At 43.0% G+C, this 24,973-nt stretch overlaps 1 protein-coding gene across 1 annotated transcript; it reads right to left on the reverse strand.

Annotated features, from left to right (window-relative positions):
- Positions 1-1,963: 1,963 nt before the first annotated feature.
- ncapg (non-SMC condensin I complex, subunit G) lies at positions 1,964-23,139 on the reverse strand. Its single transcript, XM_063199348.1, has 22 exons — positions 23,021-23,139; positions 22,221-22,341; positions 21,605-21,820; positions 20,726-20,954; positions 20,048-20,193; positions 18,180-18,264; positions 16,671-16,866; positions 15,941-16,090; positions 15,521-15,661; positions 14,932-15,055; positions 14,253-14,342; positions 13,956-14,141; positions 11,644-11,754; positions 10,926-11,045; positions 9,544-9,768; positions 8,715-8,896; positions 7,803-7,971; positions 7,187-7,357; positions 4,245-4,368; positions 3,524-3,559; positions 3,006-3,075; positions 1,964-2,408 (listed from the first exon to the last, which is right to left on the reverse strand). Exons 2-22 carry the CDS (start codon positions 22,326-22,328, stop codon positions 2,282-2,284), a joined length of 3,006 nt encoding a protein of 1,001 aa, XP_063055418.1. The 5' UTR covers positions 22,329-22,341; positions 23,021-23,139; the 3' UTR covers positions 1,964-2,281.
- Positions 23,140-24,973: the final 1,834 nt, after the last annotated feature.

Here is a 24,973-nt window from a genome sequence, read left to right on the forward strand (position 1 = left end):
ACATAATGAAAAACATATATTTGACACAGAAAACTATGTATATGGATGAAGATGTTAATTACGTATATTTAAATTAAGACTACTGCTTGACACCCATTGTGTACATGTAGGGAAGCCAAAGTTGTACATAGTCATGTTCATTGAATGTATTACTGAAACTTTTTGTGCATTAGTGTGGCTGTAGCTGTTGTAAATCCAAAAGGTATCTTTCTATCATTGCAATTATAATCACACATGATTAATAATAGGACAACCTTACATTATTTTTATATACTACAATAGGCCTAAATAATTTTGCCTTGTAGTGAAACTTTTTCTGTGTGTGGTCAGAGAAATGTTATTGTTGGTGAATGGGCAGAGAGATAACATGATATTATCAACACATTTGGTTCTTGAGTGGTCAATCACTCAAAGGTCTACCAAAAGGGTCACAAGGGCTAACGATCTAATCAAATGACAATGGACACATAAAGCCAAGAATTTCAGAAAAAGACCCATGGGCCTTTTGTTCAAGGATGCATACCAAGCAACCTACAAAAGAGGTTTGTTTTTTTGTGGCTAGCTACGAGGTCAAGATGCAGGCTCCAGGGCCCTGCAAAGCCTTATCCATTTATACATTTATCTTTCTAGATCGGAGGTGGGCAAACTCAGGCCCAGGGTCCACATGTGGCCCGCTGAGCCACTTCATGCAAATCGCAGACCCTTTACAAATAGATAGATACGAATAATAATAGATACGAATAGATAGCAGCCAGCGCACCATTGATAACAAACATTTATTCTGAAAAGTTGTTCAGAAAGGCAGATTTTTTAGCCTAGAAATCTAGACGCCCCTAGAGGCCGCAAATTGTATTTTCCATCTGATGGATCCAAAGCACATTTAAAGCATTGTCGTTTCAAGGGCATTTGTAGAGCTTACTGATGGATTGAGGGGCTCTAAGCGAAGCTTTGTTCCTTTTCTAAATGTCTGAAGATGGCTCTGGCATTAACACCTGCTAACAGTCCAGTGATGGGCCTCTGCTTGGCAACCATTAATGGTTGAGATGTTGACGATGGCCCACTGACGTTGGAGGCCACAATTCTGAATTACACAATGAAAATGTATAAAGAAGTATGTTGCCCATACACTGTATACGTTTATCATTTAATAGAAGTAGGGACAAACAGAACAGTGATATTTTTGGTCCATCTTCAGGCAGATTTTAATTGTTCAGATACATTTTGGGATTAGCTGGAGGTTCAGTTTATGTAACTTCAAAACAAGATTTTTTTTTTTTATTGAGTGGCGCACAACCTCTAATTTTCAGGCATGACATTTATAATTAAAAAAATCCTCAAACTTTTTTTATTCTGCAGGGTTCATGAAACACATCACTGAATTGCCACAGGAAGAATAGATCTCCTACCAGCAATAGCAGTCAAGAGAGCCCACTGTTGCTACAGCCAAACCACCATGCAGAACCCAGCGCAGAGAACAAAATGATAGTATTACCATCTTGCCAGCCTGGTAAATAACCAAAGGGAGCAATGGTACCACAAAGGTGAGTAAAATAACTCAAGCTTAGAGTGTAGGCCTCCACTCAAGATGTACCGTCACAGTAATGTCTCAAAAGATGTATAGAGATTAGGAGTGTGCTAAGTCGGGAAACAACTACACAACACAAGTAGTACAGATCATGTTGTATTATTATTATTGTAGTGTGCTTATCACTTGAACAATACATGTGTGAGCTTTGCACAAAGGATCTCAGAAGACTGTTGATGCCACAATCAAGGGTAGTGAGTGAAATTTAAATGTAACCGCATTTCATTGCAGACCATGACCTCCTGCATTATCTGGTATTGTGTACCTTCCCACCCCTGTCCATGTAATCCCCCATACATTTACCAGGATCAAGTGGTTTTTTTTTTGTAATGATGTTTTTTCTAGATCACATCAATAAAAAGAAACAGAAAATACAAATCACTTTTGCAGTTCTGTAGTTTTATTTTGTTGTTATATAAAAACAGATATCGCATATGAGATGTCACAATGAGATGTGTGAAATGAAGTGTCTTGAAAGCGAAATAGTAAAATATTTACAGGTGACAGAAAGAGTTATAAAATGAGTTGTTACCGGTATATATAGGATTATTGTCAGGATAGTGCTACCAAAGGAGTACGAACAAAGTGTCAGCAAGAAGTCACACAGAGTGGAGAGAAAAACATTTTTAAAAGTTGATGTAAAACTGAAACACAAGTCACAGAAGAGTACTCCCCTCCCCCCACAATGCTGGATGGTTATGAGCCATTGGCTTCTTTGTCCAAGAGAGTGGACAAGTCCTGCTTGGTCTTGTCTGAAGGAGCCGTCTTCCCCCGGCGGCTGGGTCTCTGAACCACAGGTGTGTCTGGAATGTTTTCTCCATCACTGAAGGGCAAAAAGGCAAAAAAGGAGCAGAAAAATGTAAGAGAGAGAGGATGGACTCAAGTTTAGAGTAGTTTATTTGTGACAAAGAATGATAATAATGCATTTATTTACTAAACAAAGCCTCCATACTGGACCCTGTTTCTCGAAAGCCTTGTAGCAAACCAGTCAGCTACTTAGTAGGTTGTACATGGGACATTGCATTGCAACCAAGTACGTTTCTAACTTAGTTAGCAGCTACAATGATGAGAAACGCACCTCTGGGCACATAACAATGTTGCCTGCAAACATGCACGTCTGGCTGGCCATAGTCATCCCGCTAACTGGCCGGTAATGGATCTCTGGGGCAGGCATTGATGGCCCATAAGTGACGGCGGAAATGTTGATGATGGCCCAACTGAAGCCCTGCATGCCAACATCTCTTGCCAATGTGCCTATTGTTGGCAGTTAAGAGGTCCTTTGTTCCCAGGACAACACATTTGTGTACAACAACTCACAGAAGTAAGAGATAAAAAAGGTCACCCCCCACCCCTAGGGTGTCCAAGTGACCATCTTTGAATGCAGTTGTGTGGGTTTGTTTGCTGGTATAGCATCACTGACCTTTCCTCTGAAGACTCCCGTGCCTTGCTGCCTTTCCTGGCCCTGGCAGCCACAGGTTTCGCCCGAGCTCCTGTGGAGAGGGAGGAGGAAGAGAACAAGGTTAATGACAAACGCTCAACTTAGCAGCTGTTCATCCAGGACAGTCAGTGTCGGTGATTGCCATTCCAGGAGTACGCAAGCACACTGGAAAACTTAATATCAATTATAACGAGAATAGCCACACAAGGAAAGAGGAAGAGAGCATGAGCGAGTGGGTACTCATGGAATGACAAGGCTTAATGAGTATGCAAGACAAAAAAGGATGGGAAACACTGATTTAGGAGATGAATATTAGATTGATCGATATGAACTTAGACTTAATGCAAACATTTCCTGACGTAACAGATCCAAAAGAGCATGCAAATCAGAGATGTAGGTAGTCTGATTCGTGACATCAGATGCGTTCAGTGCGCAGGCAGATGGTATAGTAGATAGAAACTTTTTTTTTTTAATTGAGGAATAACATCAACAAAACAAACCTCTTCTGGGCCTCTTGTTGTTGAGATCATCCACATCTGCACAACAGAATTAAAGTGGTTAACACAAATGCAGTAGTTAACAGCATTACTTAGAACAACTTTGAGCTTCAAAGTGGATTCACTACTCATCCAAGACGTTTCCCCAGTTCTAAGAAAGACTATTTTAATGGTTTAGGTTTACAGAAGTGCCAGTAGTGAAGTTGCACAGGTGACCTCTTAGGATAATATGACTTGAGGGGTTTTCCAAGAACACGGTGCAGTGATGAACCTGGTTAAGTAATGCAGGACAAGGAAGAACCACACACAGATGAGCTGCTTTTTAATCCATTTTTATTTCCGTGATGTTTTGAGCCACCACAGCCCTTCCTCAACCTTGCAGTTCTTTCTTACCCTGCATGTACTTAACGTTTTCACCCTGCACCCGGCTAAAAGACATTGGATGTGCATGAGATCTGACTCGATTTTAAGTTGCTTTGGTTAAAAATCATCTGCCAAACGCAATGTAATGACTGGGAAACCAGAGGTAGTGGTAAATCATCTGATAGAAGAGCACAGAGTCATCATTTTCTGAACGAAATTACACATATGGGATATCTACCATCAGGTTTACCCTTTTCTATAGGCTAAACTAACCTGGTTTATTACCGAGACAGGTATTAGGAATATTACCCCCACCCCCCGCATGAATAAGAATCTCCACAGCCATGAGGCCCCTACTGACCGCCTGCGTTGTCGTCCAGAGCCTGCAGCGTGGTGTCGGGAAGCGGGGGCTGCGTCTTGGGCTCGCCCTTCAGGCGACTCGCCACCTTCTCCAGCACCCGAAGGCAGACCTTGTTCTTCACCTCCTGCGGAGCACACAATGGGTTCACACGGGAGGATCAACGACGGCCTGTTACTTGATCTTCAAGACCTTTAACTGGGTGCTGATTTTACAAATAAAGTTTTACTGTAGATTTTTGCTTATTTACTCCAAAACTTTTGTGGGAAAATAAATGAGTGTTGACAAGCTGTTCAAGCAGTTGGGGAACTAGGTAATAGGGAATTGATGATGGCTTGATCACAAATAAATACATTTATTCAAACATTAAGAGGTTTCTTTATAACACTTTGAATGTGTGCCGTCATAACCACCCACTACAGTCAGTTCATAGTCTGATGGTTCTGGCTAATCACCAAAAAAATAAAATGGCTACAAAGCAGCAAATAGCAAATATGCCAATCATCTCTTTGTACTTTTGTCAAATCTCAATGCAAAGATCGTGACGTGCACCAACATATTGACTGCAGCGGCCTTGATTAGGAGCCCTCTCACGCCTTTAGTAAAGTCTTCACGAAAATAATATATTCATTTTCGTGGTGCATTCACGTTATTGCCCGTCTTTCGTAAAGTCTTCACGAAAATAATAGATTAATTTTCACGCTGCCTATTCACTTGAATTGCCCCACTGCTGCTATGGTTATCCAAACGTCTGCAGGGGCGGGGAGGGGGTGCTGACAGAACACTGCTGATACACTCGGGCAGGGCTCTAAATTAACTTTTTCCACCACCAGCCAATTTGGCTAGTGGACATTTTTTCTTACCAGCCAAACAGAAGTTCAACTAGCCATTTTTTTTAATCTCGCCAAAATAAACTATGCATTAGGCTAGGTTTTTTTTTCTTTTTTTTAAAAATTATGGTCATTTTGTTCAACTATTTCTACAACACAGATAGGCTACACTATAGGCCTGCATATATGCCTAGGCCTACATAATAAGCATATTATAGGCTATATATTTTTCCATTATTTTTTTAACTTCTGCTTTATTTTTTACTTTCATTACTTAGGCCTAATCAATTTGATTAGTTTTTTGTTCAATTCCTCTGAAAACAGCTGAATCACATCACACAAGCCACTCACATAACAGACCTTTAACATACAGTACAAGCACACAGTCAAACACTAGGCCTACAAAACCTCACATAGGCTACGCACACCCCAAGGAAGGAGAAGATATGAGAGGAAAAGGAGAGGAGAGGGGAGGAGCTCTTCTCTACCATGCGCAACAAAATGACAAGAAGCCTAGTTTAACCAAAAGTAAATAATATCTCGGGAATCGCTTCCTTTGTTACTTCCACAGCTTCGTCGTTGGTTGTTTTTTTTTTTTCTTTCCGATGGCGTGGGCTTTCCAACTTATAGTTGCACCAGGACTCGGAACATTTCATTAGACAACTGAACTGACAGCTACGGTCACACTACTCTGACAGTCAGCTCTCCTCCTCTGCCCTTGTCGCTATTTCGTTCCATAACCACTCATATTTTAACGTCACTATACGGTTACAATTAGGCCTACTACTAGCATTCACCAACACACAGAACCTTGCTCTAACCCCCGCCACATTCTCATCACTCGCACAAAACATAGTCTACAGAACAGAAGTAGCTCTATGCATAATCTGCGTAAGTCCTGTTATTGAAACGGTCAGGGCCTCGCTGCTTCAAAAATGCAGCCTGGTACAGCAAGGTTCATATAGGCCAAGTAATAATAGCAGTAGTGACGTTAAAAAGGTTGTAGCGAAAGCGACGAGAGCATAGGAGGAGAGCTGCCTGTCAGAATAGTGTGAGCGCAGTTTAGCTGACAGAAGGCTGGTCGTCTGAAATGTTTTCAATCCTGGCGCGCGCAACAGCATGGAGTTGCCGCTCGCTGCACTGGAAAGCCCACGGTGGGAGGCTACGTCGTGACGCTGTCTAGTGTCCATGGGTAATGTAGGAAATCTCGCCGTCTAACGTTCGTCAGAGCAGCGGTTTACCGTTCATAATTTACTGTACTCGGACGCTACTAGCCAAATTGGCGGGTAGGTATTTTTTTCTACTAGCCAAAATTAATTTTCACCCGTGTTTGGCGTGTTGGCGTGTGTTAATTTAGAGCCCTGCACTCGGGACTCACTAATTCGACGCCCTTTCGGTACTTACGCCTTATTTCCCCTAAACCTAACCCTAACCTTAACCCTACTTAACCCTAAACCTTAACCCTAACCTTGACCCTAACCTTGACCCTAACCTTGACCCTAACCTTGACCCTAACCTTGACCCTAACCTTGACCCTAACCTTGACCCTAAATTGCTTGTTTGAAATGTTTGATTACCATGTGACAGTAGGCTACCAAAAGGGCATCAAACTAGTGGGTCGCTAGGCAACAGTCGGGCAATTCAAGTGAATAGGCAGCGTGAAAATTAATCTCTTATTTTCGTGAAGACTTTACGAAAGGCGGGAAATAACGTGAATGCACCACGAAAATTAGTCATTTTTTTTTGTGAATACTTCACGAAATGAGTGAGATACGGTTGGGATTAGATGTGACCAAATGATGTCACCGTCAGCCTCCCCTCCATATCAGCTTAGAGAAACGACTTTTAAAGAACACCAAAAAACGCACAAAATGGCGTTACCCAATACTATGATGGCTTGTTGGACAGACAAACAGATAGACTGACAGACAGGCAGATTTCTTTGCGGAACAGCCAGACACACACAGACAGACACATGGAGAAAGACAGACACATAGAGACAGACAGAGACAGACTAACACACACAGAGTCAGACAGCCACACAGAGTCAGCCAGACACACACAGACAGCCAGGCACACACAGACAGCCAGACAGCCAGACACATAGAGACAGACCTCTTGGACCTCCTTGAGGAGTAGGAGCAGGTCGTTCTTGTGGGGGCCGTCCTCGCTGCTGAGCTCCAGGCAGCTCAGGCACTTGGTGTAGAGCCGCATCTCGGGGGCCTTGGGGTCCCGCAGGATCTCGTCACACAGACGCACCGCCAGGCTGTCGTGAACCGACAAACCCTGTGATGGAGGGAAGATACGGTTTTATTTAGGTCGTGTTGCATCCTGCGGTCGTGCATAAATGGGTGCTCATCTCTCATAGTGGGATACACAGAGCGCGCACACACACACACTTAATAAAAGAACATGACAGATGAGGTATAATACATTTTATGAATTAGAATGCAAGAACAGCACATGCTGATCAGCAGCACATTGTAGATAGAAAGTCGAATGGTCCAACAATCATGTGCTGAAGTAAACTCTTGAACACCTACATACTCTCTCAAAGACAGCATTTGATACCAAATAACCTTGTATTCAATCAATGGCAAAGAACAACTGCTACCAGTGCATTCAGCCCAAACACAACTGAAACATTGTCAAATTGAATTTCCGATGGTGGGGGGTGGAGATTTGTGGCGTGGAGTGCTGGTGTTGAGTGGGTGCAGTGCATGTGTCTGACCTGTAGGGCGGCGTCTTTCTGGCTGTTGAGGATGGAGGGTCGAGTTAGCTCGATGAGCAGCTCAGCCACGTTGGACATGTCCACCTCGGCCAGCGGGGAGGTGCTCGGTGCCTGGACCAGCGTGCGGATGGTGGGCAGGAAGCTCTCTTCGATGCAGTCCTGGTGGGCCCTAGTCACCGAAGGGTTAACAACACACACAGCACACCGCAATCAACAGCTTTTACCTTGAAATCTATACATTAATTTTATTTAGTATTGTGTTTACAATTTGTAAAAAGGTAAAACAATTACATGTTAAGCTATTTCAGTTGACAACACTTATTTCCTGTTCTCTGCCGCAGAACTGCAGTGAGACGCAAAGACGGTGCCTTTTATTTTATTTTAGTGTTAACATTTTGTCAACTTTAACAGACTACCCTGTAATTGCTGTTCATTTATACAGCATTTGCTTCCCAATACCTGCCTTCCCTGCCTACAGCTGCCACAAGACTCCAAGATTGTGATTTTTCTTGTCCGATTTGTGTGTACGTTCATCGTTTGTAGGTTGGCGGTCATATGTGATTCTGTCCACCAGGGGGCTGGTGGTTTTCAGGGCGATCAGAGTGGAGCTGGTGCCAGTGGCTGCACCAGTTACGTTCGGCACTAAAGTGCTTATCTGCGAACCGCCCGTGTTTATACCGGGCTCTGAACTGTGTTACCCTGATGAACCTGCTGACGGCCACTTTGTCGTCACGGCTCGTATTTTGCGGTTCGTATTGCGAATCAACTGTATGGTTCGCGAACACTAAGATCTGTGGTGTGAACACAACTGCCGGTTCGCGATAAGGTGCAGGAACGGGCATTGGCACGATTCTCAGACGGCCTGAATGCAGAAACAAGTGTTCACTAGAAAAGTGCTTATATGGCGCCTACCTGTTCTCCCTGGCGTAGAGCTGCAGGAAGACCCCGAGGCAGTGGCGCAGCTTGGTGTCGTCCTCTGTGACTGGGTTGTACCACAGCAGCAGCAGACGTGACAGGAGCTTGGGGCTGCTGATGCGCCCGCAGTACATCAGCTTGGCCAGGCCCTCCGCCACCTCCGTACGCAGCTCAGTGTCCTGACACACACACCCAAACAAACGCACATATGCACAAAGTTAAAAATATAAAAGCAAAACCCCACCTGGGAAACTCCAATTGTCATTTTGACATAGCACTCCACGGCACATAGAGCTCACAGCACACAACGAAAGTGCATTTATGCCTCACCCGTGCAAGGGGTCAGTCAGCCTCAAATGGCACCCCAAGGGAGCAGTGCGGTGTGACGGTACCATGCTCAGGGTACCTCAGTCATGGAGGAGGAAGGGGGAGAGCACTAGTGAATTATTTCCCCCACCAACCTGACGGGATCGGAAATCAAACCAGCAAGCTTTGGGCTACAAGTCTGACTCCTTCACCACTCACCCATGACTGCCCTTTAAGTATACCCTCTTAACGCCCCTTCCACTACCACCTCCGTATGCAACTCTGTGTCCTGACATATACCCTCTAAATCAGTGATTGTTAACCATTTTTTAAATAAAGTCGTTCCTTACCTGTGCCACTACCCCCGCCCTCCCAACCCAACATTTAACAGCACTACTTAATTCTCATGCTGCTCTGCACCACTCCATAACTCCCCATCTAGGATGGCACTGAGCATGGTGAGGAGGTAGCACTTAAGCGGCACTATTTTATTCCTGTGCTATTACGTGTTGTTCCATACCTCGCTGTCTAGGAAGTCAGCAAGCATGGTGAGGATGCTCTGCACGGTGCTCTGGCCATCCTCCGACTCCACCTCCCCCTCCTGGCTGCCTGCAGCCTCCGCGTCGCTGTCGTCCAGCTTCTTGCCATTTGTCTGGCCCACGATGTCCAGGCCGTTCAGGAGCAGCTGGTCGATTAGGGCCCTCACCGCGTTTATGCGCACCTTGGGCTCATCCAGCTGGCTGATCTGGGGGAGGAAATGTTACACTTACATTTAGGTGGTGATCTTATCCAGAGCAACGTAAGGTCCATCCATTCCACACCAAGAGGTTATGATTAAAGACAATCACCGTTAATCCCCAAATAATAGCCAGAACCAAACACCAGCATTTCAGGTGTTGTTCATGACATTGCCGGCTACATTTGGACAAGGAACTGGCCATTTTAAAATATGAGGGGTTTTTTAGATATTAGAGGTTTAATTTTTCAATTTATCACAATTCATATTCTGAGGGTTGTTGTATTCCAAGCTGATTGTGTAATATGTAGAGCTAGAAAAGATCTTTTTGTGACTAACACTGACTGATATAATCAAGGCGCAATGTATAGTGTCCTACCCTCATTTGTAAACCTTCGCTAGTCTGTTTCTCCCTTAATATTCATGTCAGATTCAAACCAATGCAGTTCTGGGGTGCTGCCTTGCTACTAAAAAGGCACACCAAGTATGATTGAAATCCGGGTCGGTCGGGTCCCAAAGTGTCTGATTACACGTGAAATGACCCTATTAACAAAACATGTTTGTACCAGTCCACAAATAGGGCCAGGCCACAATTAGGCTTTTAAGGGAAAAAGGGGCAAATTTGCATAGCTAGTAGGGCTGTAAAACGATCCATGACGATACGATAGAGCAGGGATGGGCAACTGGAGGCCCGGGGGCCACATGCAGCCCGCCTCCTCACTTAGTGTGGCCCGTAGATAAAACATTATCTACTAACAAGCTACTAACAATTAGGCCGTGTCTTCACCAACAAAAAGGACTGCCTCTTGGTAATAACAGCTTTAAAAAAACTACTTTACATGTTGCTGACATGTGGCAGCCCACTATAATAGAGAAAATACTTTCAGTCAATAAATCACCAAAAACATAGTAAATAAACAGGTAAGCTACTAATAGATCAGTAAGTTTTTAAGATGAGCAGGACTCAGATAAGCAGAAGACTGTAGTGACAATAAAGCTGCAAGAACACATTGCACATGGGACAGACATCATATGGTATTGCACTGCAGACAGATATGCTTGAAACACGAGGCCTTATTTATGCAGCTCAGCTGGGCAGTATGTGTACGCGCGTGGGAGTACCACAGTGACATGCCTTAGTCATTTGCATGTGCAGACAGACGCACCTGTAGTAAAAGCACCAGGTGTCGGTTGGCAAAGTCTTTGCTGTGGAGAGCACACGTGCCCAGGCACATCACGGCTACGTTCCTCACCGCCGTGTTTGGATTGGCGATACTGGGCAGGACCTGCAGACAGAACACTTTGTAAACCAACTTTGGAAATTACACACATACAATAGAAATTAACATTCTCTCTCCCCCCCCCCCCATTGTCAGTACAATGCTTTTTTCCATCTGTAGCCCCACTGGCAGGTTAAATACAATAAATAGTGTCAAGTCTATTATACGGTGCACGGTAGAGCAGGGAAGTAGAACGACATTGGTGTGTGTGTGTGTGTGTGTGTGTGTGTGTGTGTGTGTGTGTGTGTGTGTGTGTGTACACACCAGGGACATAAATGAATGTGTTTATGGTGGGGCTGATGCTCTTCTTGATGTTCATCTGCTTCATGTCAAATGGTTAAAACGGTGTGTGTGTGTGTGTGTGTGTGTGGTGTTGTGTTGCTCGTGCATGGCATTATTTCATGCGTGTGTGAACATGCGTGCGTGTACACACCAGAGACTCGATGAGGGTGTTTATGGCGGGGCTGATGCTCTTCTTGATGTTCATCTGCTTCATGTCAGATGGTTAAAAACGGTGTGTGTGTGTGTCTGTGTGTGTGTGGGGTTGTGTTGCTCCTGCATGGCATTATTTCATGTGTGTGTGAACATGCGTGCGTGTACACACCAGAGACTCGATGAGGGCGTTTATGGCGGGGCTGATGCTCTTCTTGAGGTTCATCTGCTTCATCACCTCCACAAACATGGTCAGGCACTTCAGCAACGTCTCGGGGTCGCTCTGGTGACAAGCAATAAGAATTTAAATAACTAAAAAAAACGGAGGTAGATAAATAGACTGATAAATGCATGAATAAAGAATCGAACGTCAGTAAGTCCAAACATACTTTAAAAGAGTGAATCCAAAGTAAGAAACATGCCTTGGTTTAATTTGCCACATGACCCATGACCCTTTTGACAAGGACCTTTCATTATTATAATAATCGTGTGCGTGTGTGTGTGTGTGTGTGTGTGTGTGTGTGTGAGTGAGTGTGTGAGTGAGTGAGTACTCAAGAGTGTGTTATACTTTTACTGTAATGTACAATTATGTGTACAAGGTCTTTGCGTATGTTTTGTATTTGTGTATTTATGTAAGATGATAGACACCTTTCCTTCTGGATTAATTCAAGTACTCTACTCTACTACTATTAGTGCTAATGATTTTCATACTAGGGGTAAGAGCACAGCTCTTGAGAAACAGTTTACCTCAATAAAGCTGTATTCACCATTTTGAACGGACAGGGCCCATGCACTTCTACTATCTGAAAGTAAGGACTGATGCAAGACAATATTTAAATACATGGCACATTTTTACTCCTTATCAGCTTTATTTATCACATATATAATTATATATAGCACCATTAAGTTTTCTTGTTAGAGAATATCCAATCACACCAGCAAGAGCAAAAGTACTTGATAATTTTTGACATTAAGCATAGTAACAATGCTGTATTAGTCGTGCGAGTTCTGTTAAGAGCACATCCGAGCAGCCAATCACACAGAAGATCGTCAAGGCCGGGCAAGATTACAGCCAATGAGGGGTGCCACTGCAGCACCTGACCAGAGTAGTCATTCAATTGGAGGGGTGTCAACTAACTGGTAAATGCCACAATGACTACCCCATTTGTTGTTAAAAATAAAACCATGCACTCCAAAAATGTTGTGAGTGACCATGCACTTCAAAAACATGCATACACCACACGCAGTAGTCAGCGGAGATCAGTGAAGCCAAAGCCCCCACAGCAAAGAGTTCCGCAGCCAGAAACATGACCATGCTCACAAGCAAGACGATAGCTTGTGTAGACGATACTTTCAATACTTGTGTATGTTTCCCAACATTCCAATTTCCAGAAAACTTTGAAACAGCAGATTAACAAAGCTTCTTGAAATAAATAAGCTACAGCAAAACATGCATTTCAAGTTTAACCCATCAAGACCGGCTGCAGCATTTATGCATATGTACCTTATCCAACAGTGTTGATCTTTCTGATTTTTTTTAAAGACCCATTGGGGTCTTAATGATTTAATACACAACAGCACTTCAATAGGCATTACATATTTATAAACAGCACACTCAAGTGGACAGGAGAAGTGGTGCAGTATGGCCTGTATTATGTAAAACCAAAACATTTTGTATAGATATACAGTAGGGCTGCACAATATATCGAAAATATATCGTTATCGCAATATCACGGCTTGCAATACACGTATCGCAAAAGTTGTGCACGTATTGCAAAAAGTTTTACATTTACAACAAATTTGGTGAAAAGCTTAACAAATGTATTAAAAATGTTGTCATTTTAAGTAGATGCTGTATATTAGCCATGTTTTCTCCTAATAAAAAGTGTAGAATGGCAAGTAGAGGGGGGAAAATATTTGTATATAGTATAATATCGCGAGTAATATCCATATCGCATTATACAGACATGTTATTGTGTATCGCATATTTTTCCAATATCGTGCAGCCCTAATATACAGCCATTGGTGTAGTCAGATGCATCTGCGGCAAACTGCTGGGGGCCACTGAAATTGAGGCACCAAGGGCCCGTAAGCATTTACCTTTTCCACACCTACCTCCTGGATATTACACACACACTTACAATAATAAATGTACCGATATGTACTGTAATACTGTCGCTGTCCCACAGAAACCTTGTAAATCCACATCAATTTTTTTTAATATATATATAAAATCAGTACATAAGTATGAGTTTTGGAAATTGTTGAAAATATTTAATGACGTAATGCTAAATTATTTAGAAAATGGCGTTTTAAAATAATGAATATATTAATTTTATTACCAAATAAATAAATATACGAGTTACGAGTTTTCTGCCAGGCAGAGACGATATACAATTTCGTCTCAAAAAAGGAAGGTTTTGAGCTTGGGTGGGAAAAGCAGCTGTGTGCAGGGGGTGTCAAAGCGTAATTAATGAGTTTTACCTTCTCGACGCGGACCTCCTTTTCTCGGATACTGGGTTGGTCCACCTCCGCTGCCAGCTGGACCTGTGTGGTCTCCAGGCCAGAGATGTGCTCCTTCAGCTCGGCCGCGCGCCCAAAGTCCTGCGTCGCGATGGCCTCCTCCAGCGCCTGCTTGGCCTCCATGATCTGCACCTTGCCCTCCGCCATCTTGGAAGGGGGACGGATGGTGGGAAATTAGAATGAATTCATGTACCAGTTTATGCCACTTGACTTTTAATATTTTTTATCATCATTGTCAGTTTTTTTTCCCCATCATACCTTGACCTTTCTCCTCCTGTTTTCGTTCTCGTCGATGGGTTCGCTGACGTGCACTATGGGCTCCCGCACCTCAGAGATGATCTCAGCAATCTGCCAGAGAGCAGGGTGGGGGGATAGGAGAGGAGGAGTTAGGCATCACAGCAAACATTTCAATCACCACTGTACCAGAAACCTGAATGTTTGATGGGACATAACAAAAGACATGGGACATTTACAGGTCCAGTTAAATTGGGGGTGGGGGTGGTGCACTGTACATAATACTAGTGGTGCAGCAGACTTTACTTTTTGTGAGAATTATCTGGCATGGTCCTGGAGTCAGACCATTCTGCGGTGTGCATACAGAGTTTCAGTAACAGTAACAAGCGTGTTATGAAATTGGTAATGGTAATTCTAGTCTGAGTACAAGTAATGCCATTGGCAATGTTATGATGTAGTGGAGTTGAGGCATTGCGAAGTTGGACCGCTGGCAATCCCATCTGCAGCAATAGGTTCGACCACCACAGGATTTCTCCACTAGGGGTGTAAATGATAATAGAAATGTATCGATCCTACAGCCGACGATTTCATCGAATCATATCGTAGGGCATGTATCGAAAATAATCTGATCCCTGCCTTAAGAAATCGATACCGTATCGTATCGTCATGGAGGCTGTGATTTACACCCCTACTCTCCACTGACCACTTGTATGCGTCGATCGTCATCCTTCAGCATGCCCATGAGCCTCTCCACCAGCAGGGAGATGAGGGAGATGGGGGTGTTGGGTAGCACCAGCATCTCCTGGAGCACCGCCAGCACTCGCTTCCTACAGTACACACACACACACACAGAATGTAAGTATTGAGGGCTAACTGACTGAAAGCTGCGTTTTACACTATTGCTACTGTTGTAGGTCCTGGCAGAGAAAGTGCACATGCGAGCATTGACCATCGCCCAGAGAGTAAGCCTCCTTCAGCAAGGCCTTCACGACTCATCAGGTAGGAGGGAGATTGGCACACACGCACACACACGCGCCTTTTCTGCATTATTTTGAGCATTCCTGCTAAGCAACAGCAACACTAGAGGACAATGGAAACAAAATTAACAAAATTAAGTGCTCCATTCTAACAAGTCAATGGTCAACAGGCGAACTGACAGTCCGCACTCCAGGGGAACCGATGGTGTGCTCCCCTCCTAAACAGTGATATCTAAACCAAAGCTACTGCATAAGACACGGCACTAAACTGAGGCGGTATGTACACTGTGGTGGTGTGCTGTGGTGTGAACTGACCGTCCTCCCTCCTCGGCGGTGTCCAGGCAGCCCACCAGCAGGATGAGCTGCTTGCCGATGAACTCCTTGGACAGCACCTCGTCCAGCTGCTGGTCATCCGCCATCTGGTCCTGCCCCAGCATCGGGATGCTCTTCAGGTAGCTGAACACACACACACACACACACACACACACACACACACACACACACGCTTTGACATACAAACCTTCCTCTCAAACTTCACAGTTCAACTAATAATCTTTGCTTTTTAAAACAATCTGAAATTGTATTTAATAAAAATTCATGCATGCAATGTGGATGTATATTCACCAGTTTTAGGGGGTGGGGTGGGTGTGTATATTATGTTTCTCTGTTACTGTAAATACCCCTGTGAAGGGGTGAGTGTGTGTCCCCATTAAACACAAAATGCGCTTTCCATACCCATAGAGGTACTCTGCAAAGATGACCGCCTCTGGAATGAGCTGTTCCAGGACCTCCTCTCCCTGATCGCCCTTCTGCTTGACAAACTCACATAGCGCCCTCCAGTACAGCACATTCTCACAAGTCAGAGTCTCCGCCGGGATCAGCTTCCTGCAGGAATACACAACACTTCTTTGAAAACGCACAACAACGTTGAAGAATGTACATTTGGCACAACACGCATAAAATGATTAGGAATTTGTGCTTTGGCATTAAGGTTCCGGAATTTTGAATTTCTAAATTTCCTAGAGAAATAAAATGGGTCTTTAAACAAGCCGTCCTAGCGTACCAGGAAATCAATGAAACTCATTCTTAACAACTCAATAACGCTATGACCATTTTCTTAGAAGAACCAATTCTGCCCTATAAAGGCAAAGTGCAGTATCTACATATTTTCTCAAAACTGAGTTTAGACTGAAAATTGTTATTACACCTTCCTGATCTTGTGACAAAGCCTTATGGTCCAAATATGTCTGTTTTTTAATACATTGCCCAGCCGAATTTGCAGTAACTACAATATCCAACCTAATACCAAGGATTTGAAGGACTTTTTTTCTCAATTTCACTGTTGATGTAGTTACACTTTGCCTTTGTAGGGCAGAATTGTATGAGAACAAACACCATCATTGACCTCCTCATACCATGTTAAAACAGAAAGCAGAAACCAATATAAGCGCCAAGTGTCTCCTACCTGCTATCCAGACTGAGTCCATCCTGTTGGAGTTCCTCCAGGCTGCCCACCCTGGCGAACAGGGCGTGGAGCACCTCACAGGTGATCTCCGTGAAGTTCTCCACATCCAGCTTGTGGAGCAGGTCCAGCACTTTGCCGTCCACCAGTCGCAGCCAAGCCGGCAGAAGCTTGCTCTTAACCACGTCCTTGACCACCTCTGTAAAGAGCAAGAACACAAAGCAGGACCCAACAATGAGCATACTATTGTCAGAGAGGAGCTATCGGGACTGTCACCATCAGGAAGAGAGCCACGGTACATTTCAATATTTAATCTCCCGTCCTCTCTACGGGCTTGTGGCCTCGTAATGCAAGGCAAGACGTCATCGTCAATAGAAGTTTTATTCAATATCTTGCAAAAGCACAAGTCAAAGGTCATTTTTTTCCCATTTGCAATCGGGATGTTGAGTGGGAAAGTGTCCCCAAAAGTTTATTGGAGAAGACACCGGAGCAGCACAGATGCAATTCTTTTCTTCAATTTATTAAGTGCAAAACATAGGGAATAATGTTTCGATGGATGTTGTTGTCTAGGTTGACAGCCAGGAAAATGTATTGTTTTCTCCTCGGAGACAGGAGGCAGCAAAGCCCAAGGCCACAAGCACAAAACGAGGACGGGAGGTTAGAAGATAGTAAGATGGATCCCCAGTGTACATCCCGTCTGCACCGAGCAGCAACATTAACACATTGAGTGCCAAAACTTTTTTTCAGAATGTTGTAGAATCCTGGCATTCTAAACCATTTGACGTGTTTTGTAGAGTCACAGCATATTATGTGATGGACTACTGAAACATGTTATGACTGGTTTGAAAGGTGACACTTTAACCTTTTAGTTGGTGAAAACTACTTGTCTCTAGGCGCCTTTGTTGCCGACCTACCCTGAGCTTAACAAAAGCCAAACAATCCACCAAAATAAACAGCAAACTGAGATATTGAGGCTTTTGTGAAACATGCATAGTTTCAGCCAGTCATGCTTTTGATACCAACATATCAGGGTCAAATGATTTGTGTTGACCAACAGATGACCACTGGGGGGCAGCAACCTTTTCTTTATAAAAACACCAAAGCACATAAACCCTCACTCCCCTTGTAATAGCATGGTAGTAGTCATAAGAAAATTCTACATCTCAAACAGAAAAAAACCCTAACATTTGTAACTTGCCACACAGAAGCCAGCTGTAAATGGAGAATCATCTTTTCCCAACAGGCAGTGCAGGTTGACAGATATTGATGATTTCACAGAACTAACACATTAAACTTGGGAGATGCATTTATTTTAAGCGTATTCATTTGTTTGGTCAACTTTGAAGGTACTGACTGTGAAGGTAAGGAAATACTGGAAACCCCAGTTAACTACTGGGGAGAATGAATGCCATTCTTCCATCTACAGTATAGTATGGGGTGTGAGTGTGTGTGTGTGTGTGTGTGTGTGTGTGTGTGTGTGTGTGTGTGTGTGTGCACCAATCTCCCTCCTACCTGAGGAGTCGTGAAGGCCTTGCTGAAGGAGGCTTACTCTCTGGGCGATGGTCAATGCTCGCATGTGCACTTTCTCTGCCATAACCTACAACAGTAGAAATAATATCCAGACAGAGGTTGCAGTCAGTCAGCCCTCAATACTTACATTCATATTCACAATCTAATCCAATCCAAAGTAACACAGACAAAACTTTACATAGAGAACGTCTCTAAGGACGCACTGGCAGATACAGTGCCCTCCATAATTATTGGCACCCCTGGTTGAGATGTGTTAAAAGCCTTAAAATAAATTCAGTGTTTATTGCAGAAGAATACTGTCACACTGAAAATTGTAGAAAAATGTAGCCTTCAACTCAAATGAATTGTAAGAAAATAAAAAAAATCCCTGACTAAAAAATAATTATTTTTCATTAAATCACCTGTTCCACAATTATTGGCACCCTTAACTATTCCCAGGAAATACATATAATTGAAGCATTTCTGTCATTTCTACAGTAGTTTACAAAGTTTACCAGAGTATGTAGGAACATTTAATTAGTAATTCATCACTTCCTGTTTCCCTGGGGTATAAATATGACGTGACACCGAGGCCATTTCTCTTATCCACTCTTAAACATGGGAAAGACAAAGGAACACAGCATACAAGTGAGGCAGATGTGCGTCGACCTTCACAGGTCAGGCAGAGGCTACAAGAAGATTGCCACTCAACTGCAGCTGCCCATATCCACTGTGAGAGGAATAATTAAGAAGTTCAAAACAACTGGAACAGTGGTAAACAAGCCTGGACGAGGACCCAAGTTTATTTTGCCACCACGCACAGTGATGAGGATGGTAAGAGAAATCAAAAGATCTCCAAAGCTCACTGTTACAGAATTACAACAAATGGTAGCATCCTGGGGTCACAAAGTCTCCAAATCAACCATCAGGCGCTGTCTACACGCCAACAAGCTGTTTGGGAGGCATGCACGGAGAAAACCTTTCCTCACTCACAATCATAAACGCAAGCGTCTGGAGTTCGCCAAGCGGTATTGGGGCTTCAACTGGGACCGTGTGCTTTGGTCAGATGAGACCAAGATTGAGCTTTTTGGCAACAAACACTCTAAGTGGGTCTGGCGTACCACGAAAGATGCGCATGCTGAAAAGCACCTCATACCCACTGTGAAGTATGGGGGTGGGTCAGTGATGCTGTGGGGCTGTTTCGCTTCCAAAGGCCCTGGGAACCTTGTTAGGGTGCATGGCATCATGAATGCTTTGAAATACCAGGACATTTTAAATCAAAATCTGTTGCCCTCTGCCCGAAAGCTGAAGCTGGGTCGTCACTGGGTCTTTCAGCAAGACAATGACCCAAAACATATGGCCAAATCTACACAGAAATGGTTCACCAGACACAAGCTCCTCCCATGGCCATCTCAGTCCCCATACCTCAACCCCAATGACAACCTGTAGGGTGAGCTGAAGAGGAGAGTACAGAGGAGAGGACCCAGGTATCTGGATGATTTAGAGAGATTCTGCAAAGAGGAATGGCTGAAGATCCCTCTTTCTGTCTTTTCCCATCTTGTGAAACATTATAGGAGAAGATTAGGTGCTGTTTTGTTGGCAAAAGGGGGTTTTACAAAATATTAACACCAGGGGTGCTAATAATTGTGACACACATTATTTGATGTCAAATAATTATTTCTTTATGTGGGATTTTTTCCCCACTGAATAAATGCACTTGTATTGAAGGTTGGATTTTTCTCTTTTTTTCCATTAAGGTCCCATATTATTTAGAAAAAAAATAAAATAATTGGAAGCTAAAAAACACATCTCAACCAGGGGTGCCAATAATTATGGAAGGCACTGTACATGCCAATCCGCCTTCACATTACCTCATAAGCCAGCTTGCGGACCCTCTCCTTCACGTCCCGTGTGCGTTTCAAGATTTTGGGCAGAGAGATGACAGAGGGAGCAATGCAGGACAGGACGGCGCGGCGCACCTCAGGGTTGGAGTCGTTCTCCAGGATCAGCATATACGCTTCACATGCAGAGATGGAAGACAAGTCAATAACAGCATGATAGAGGACAGTGAATTACAGAATGTCGTACATCAAGTCAGTTTGTGAAGAGAAGAGTTGGTAGATTGCTGCAGAACAATAATTTAGTCATCACCCAAATTGAATAGTGCTATTTTACTGTCATCAAACAAAGACATCAGTTCAAATGAACATCACAGATAGTATGGGCAATTGTAATTACACGAATGAAATACAGTGTAGGGGTCCCCAACCTTTCTGGGTCTGAGGGCTACCCGAGGGCTACTCTTGTTCAAAATTCTCTACTGATGTCACCACTCTCAAATCACACTAGTATTATTGAATAATACTTTGCTTATAGGTTATAAAGAATAAATAATCTCATATTTAAATTAAGCATAGCATTAACTGTGACTAATATCTGGTAGTCGTCACTCCTTATTAACATCCTTGGTGGGCACCTCAAGAAGTTCCTGGAGGGCTACCTGGCGCCCGCGGGCACCACGTTGGTGACACCTGTCTGAGCTAGCTCACCCTTCATGGTGGGGCAGTCGGCATTCTGGGGCTCCTGCAGCCTGGCCATGGCCAGGGCGGCCTGGATGCGAATGTTGGGGAACTTGTCCGTGACGCGAATCAGCATGGTCTCGTGGATCTGGTCAAAGAGCTCGTCATCAATCAGGGCGTTCTCAGACATGCTGCCCAAAAGCTTGTTGATGATCTGGCAGACGCGGAAACGCACTGCGTGGCTGTTGGCATTGTGGGACTGGAACAGAGAAAGCATAGAGACATGGTTATGTTCAATAAATACAGTGCATGGTTCCATTCCATACAGGGAAAACACATTGAACATATCCAGCCAACAGTGTTTCCCTCAGAACATTTCTTAGACAAGCTGTGTGGTGCAGTGGCTTAACCAACATCAGACATATCCCCATCACCATTGCAAAAGCCAAGTTTTGCAGTTTCATATGAAATTCGATATAAAAATGCTTATTTAACAAATTTGAGAGTACATTTACAAAAAACGTATCTTTACACAAGTCATGGGTACGCAGTTAGGGCGTCAGAATTGTAGCCCCAATGTTGCCGGTTAGACTCCCAGCCCACCAAGTTGGTGGGTGAGGTAATCAACCAGTGCTTTCCCACAATCCTCATCCATGACCGAGGTACCCTGCGGATGGAACCGTCCCTTCGTCGCACTGCTCCCTTTTGGGTGCCACGATTGGGGGCTGCCCCTTTGCAAGGGTGAGGCACAAATGCAATTTCATTGTGTGCAGTGTGCACCTGTGTGCTGTGTCACAAGGACAATGTGAGTTGGAGTTTCCCAGTTGGCCTTTCACTTCATAATTCATTGAGCAATCCAATTTAATGAATGAATGAATGAATGAATGAATGAATGAATGTAAAAGTCACCTCTAGGAGGAAGTTAAATAGGAAGCTCAGGAAGGGGTGGTCGTCCGGCTGCTCCTCCTCCTCCTCTTGCTCCTCACTGCCGGTCGCCTCAAAGTTGATGGCAAACTTGGTGACAAAATCGATCACGTTCTCCACTGCCGGCTCCCTCTTGTAGACTATCATGGCATACTTCAGGTAGTGGATGAACTCCTCATGGAAGGCAGTTTTGTCCTCCAACTAAGGAAAATGATACTAGTTTATTTTCAATACAACAATGTCACAAAATTATCTCTAAACCTTTTGTAAAGAATCATTCATTGTTTCGTGTTAAAATTATCGGTCAGCCCTTGGTGGCCATCACAGAGCAAAATGATATTCTAGTTCCTGACAGAAACATCCTAGATCAAGAGCTATGCGTGGGGTTCCTTATAAGCTTAGTTTTATCCCCTTTCTCTGGATTTCTTAGTGAACCACTTACTTCACCTAGTATAGGGCTCCAAACAACACACTTCAAGATGGGTGTTGGAATGCACAACAGCACCAAAGACAAACAACAACAAAGGGGATACAAAAAGACCACACTACAACTATACTCCTTTTGTAGGATTAAATCCATACACACTCAGACTGTACTTACCTTGTTGTATCTGCTTTTAAGGCTTGCGGCAAGTTTGACCTTGTTATTGTGTGGCTTCTGGGCTCGCTGAAAGGCCTCTTTAATCTCCAGGTCGTTGTCTGCAGTCATGATGATGACCCCTCTGTGTTGAAGAAGATAGTGTCTTGACCATCTCACAAAATGTAGACTACGATACTAACGTACCGTAAAATGATCAACTGCCTCAACTGTCATGTGGTTTTTCTACACTTCCTTCTTAACTGTGCTAGAACCCTAGAAGATGCAGTCCTTTTTTGCCTATGCATGTAAGTTCTAAACCGGAAAATTACACCCAAACATGGGCGTGTTGTTGATGTCGAAGAAGACCTAGCATTGCATCTCCTCAAATGCACAAATAAAGTTTGCCCACGTCTACCCAATGCAACATGGTGTTAAGCAGAGTGAATTGTACCATAACAAAGTTGTTACAATTGGTAAACTAACAATTGAAAGAAAATGCTTGTACATGAACACAACGTTATTCCAGGAAACCGTCTCTGAAAACACCCAAAGGGCCTGTGTTGACAACTGTACCCTTCTTACAAGTCTGCATTAACACAGAGCAAGTTCATGGACATTATTCTGACAAAATCTTAACTTCAAATGCAAAAGACCAAGAAGTGTATTGCTTGGCTTGCTATAGCATGCATACACAAAGTTTATCTGACATCGTGACGCGTTAGCTCTGGCTACTGCTAAGAATACTCCCGAGTTTCACTAGCAAAACAAAGACATTTATGACCAGCCTGGCATGAAATTTTCAGTAAAATTGCGCGTCTTACCTGGTGCTATAATATAACTGATATCGCCTTCCGTCTGGAGTAAATTGGCTTCGGAAGTAACGGCTTACTCTTTAGAAATATATTTGTTATTAGCTTGAGTAAAACGCTACCCCGCTACCCGCCCGTTTTCAAAAATGTGTCTTCTTCTTTGCTTTTCAATGGGAATGGCAACTCGATTTTGGCGCACTACTGCCACCACTGGACTGGATGTCGAACAATGCTGTGGAAAGAAGTTCCCTCAGCATGTTTCTTCAGAAACTTTCTAGACTGCATGCACGTGCATTCATGCAGCATGTGTTTATAGTTTTTCTCGATTGGTTTGGCAAATTTCTCAAATAGTAGATGGAACAAATTTCTCAAATCCCTAAACCACCTCGTAATTTCCCAAATCAGAAGGACATTTCTCATTGCTTTCATCAAATATCAAATGTTTTGTGCATGTCTCAAATGTTTAGTAGCCTAGGCATAGGCCTACTTTTCTGCAGATGGCTATGTAGGCCTACATTTGACACATTGAGCATACATTTAGCACATTTTACAAATGAATTGATCTAGCTTGTCTAAATGAATTAGACAATTCTCAGTGTAATGGTTGCCCTCTCCAAAACATGTCAGCATGATTTCATTGTGTAAGACATCATAGGCTATGCAAAGTAGTCTACACAATTGTCAAAACAGTCAAGGATATAATATTTTAATAATTTCATTAAACAGTAAATTCATGACAGTCTTCAACAGGCCAGATGATATTGTAACTTCACTAGTTTGTAGAAAATAATTTTACAACCGTGTATACAACTGTTTCCTCTGTTATTTGGCTAATTTCCTGACACTTTTTCAAACAACATTGTTTTGAACAATTGCTAGTTGTTTTGGGATTTCTCCATGTTATTTTGAAAATGATATCTCTGTTTTGAGAAATGAGCAAAACAAATGAGAAACCTGTAATATAATATAATAGTATATAATATATGAGCATTACTTTCAGTATGTGCATTTACAGTCAAGAAAGTTACTGATAAATGTCCTTGGTAAATTTTATGTGTTGTCAAACTTAAATGGTTTCACTCACTTTTTCATTTGTATACATAGTCGAAATCTGTTAGCTGAACGTAGTCCCATAATGACAAAACATCTAACCATTTTGACTTGCAGTGCTTACACAATGGCAAAGGGACAATGTTTTTTGGGGGTACTGATTATATATGTGGGGAAGAAATTTAGTTTTGACTGACGGGTAAACTGTTTTTGGAGTGATATGAGCAAGTGATGAGGATCCATGTGGTTATGCTGAACCATCCACTTTATTTTGACAGAAGGACTAAATGAATGACAATGAGCCAAAGCAATTGAGAAGGATCTATGCCATTTTGATGGTACTGACTATTTATGTGAGAGAGGGTTTGGTGCTGATGCAAGAACGAGCTGTTTTGGGAGGTTTATGACATTTTGCTAGTTATCTGAACTGTTGTGCAGAAGTGTAAGAATGTTTAGCCAAATGACCCAATGGTTATAGGAATGTCATCTCAGTTTCAAGAAATTAGCCAAACCAATCGAGAAAAACTGTAAAACATACTGGGTTTAGTCATCATTTTGTTATGATTTAGTTATTATTGTAGGTGTTTTAGCTTTTGTCTCAATATCTCTTCCAGAAAAGCTTTTCAATCCCATTATCAATATCATCCAACTGGCGGAGTCTGGCCCAAAATGCCTAATAATACAATTGTTACTTAATCTCATATTTTAACCATACAACCATAAATAAATACGTAAATAAAACACTGCTTCATCAAGTGACAACATTTATTGGCAGAAGGGAAACATATTTACATTCATATTTATTGTGCTGTCCCCAGTGTCTGTCGTTGCTTGAACAGCCAGCCAACTCATTCATTCATTGTTTCAGGAAAAAGGCGAATCAAGATGCCGTTGCGTTTCCGTTATTTAATGAAG

This window comes from Engraulis encrasicolus, chromosome 5 (assembly GCF_034702125.1).
Source record: "Engraulis encrasicolus isolate BLACKSEA-1 chromosome 5, IST_EnEncr_1.0, whole genome shotgun sequence".
NCBI classification, from domain to species: Eukaryota; Metazoa; Chordata; class Actinopteri; order Clupeiformes; family Engraulidae; genus Engraulis; species Engraulis encrasicolus.

What these genes read in the sequence shown, in the direction of transcription:
- ncapg (XM_063199348.1), bottom strand. Translation starts at nt 22,328, where the DNA reads ATGACTGCAGACAACGACCTGGAGATTAAAGAGGCCTTTCAGCGAGCC. An exon ending in TCCGCAAGCTGGCTTATGAG is followed by an intron (nt 18,265 to 20,047) that starts GTAATGTGAAGG and finishes CTACTGTTGTAG; the next exon opens with GTTATGGCAGAGAAAGTGCA. An exon ending in TTTGCAGAGTACCTCTATGG is followed by an intron (nt 15,662 to 15,940) that starts GTATGGAAAGCG and finishes GTGTGTGTTCAG; the next exon opens with CTACCTGAAGAGCATCCCGA.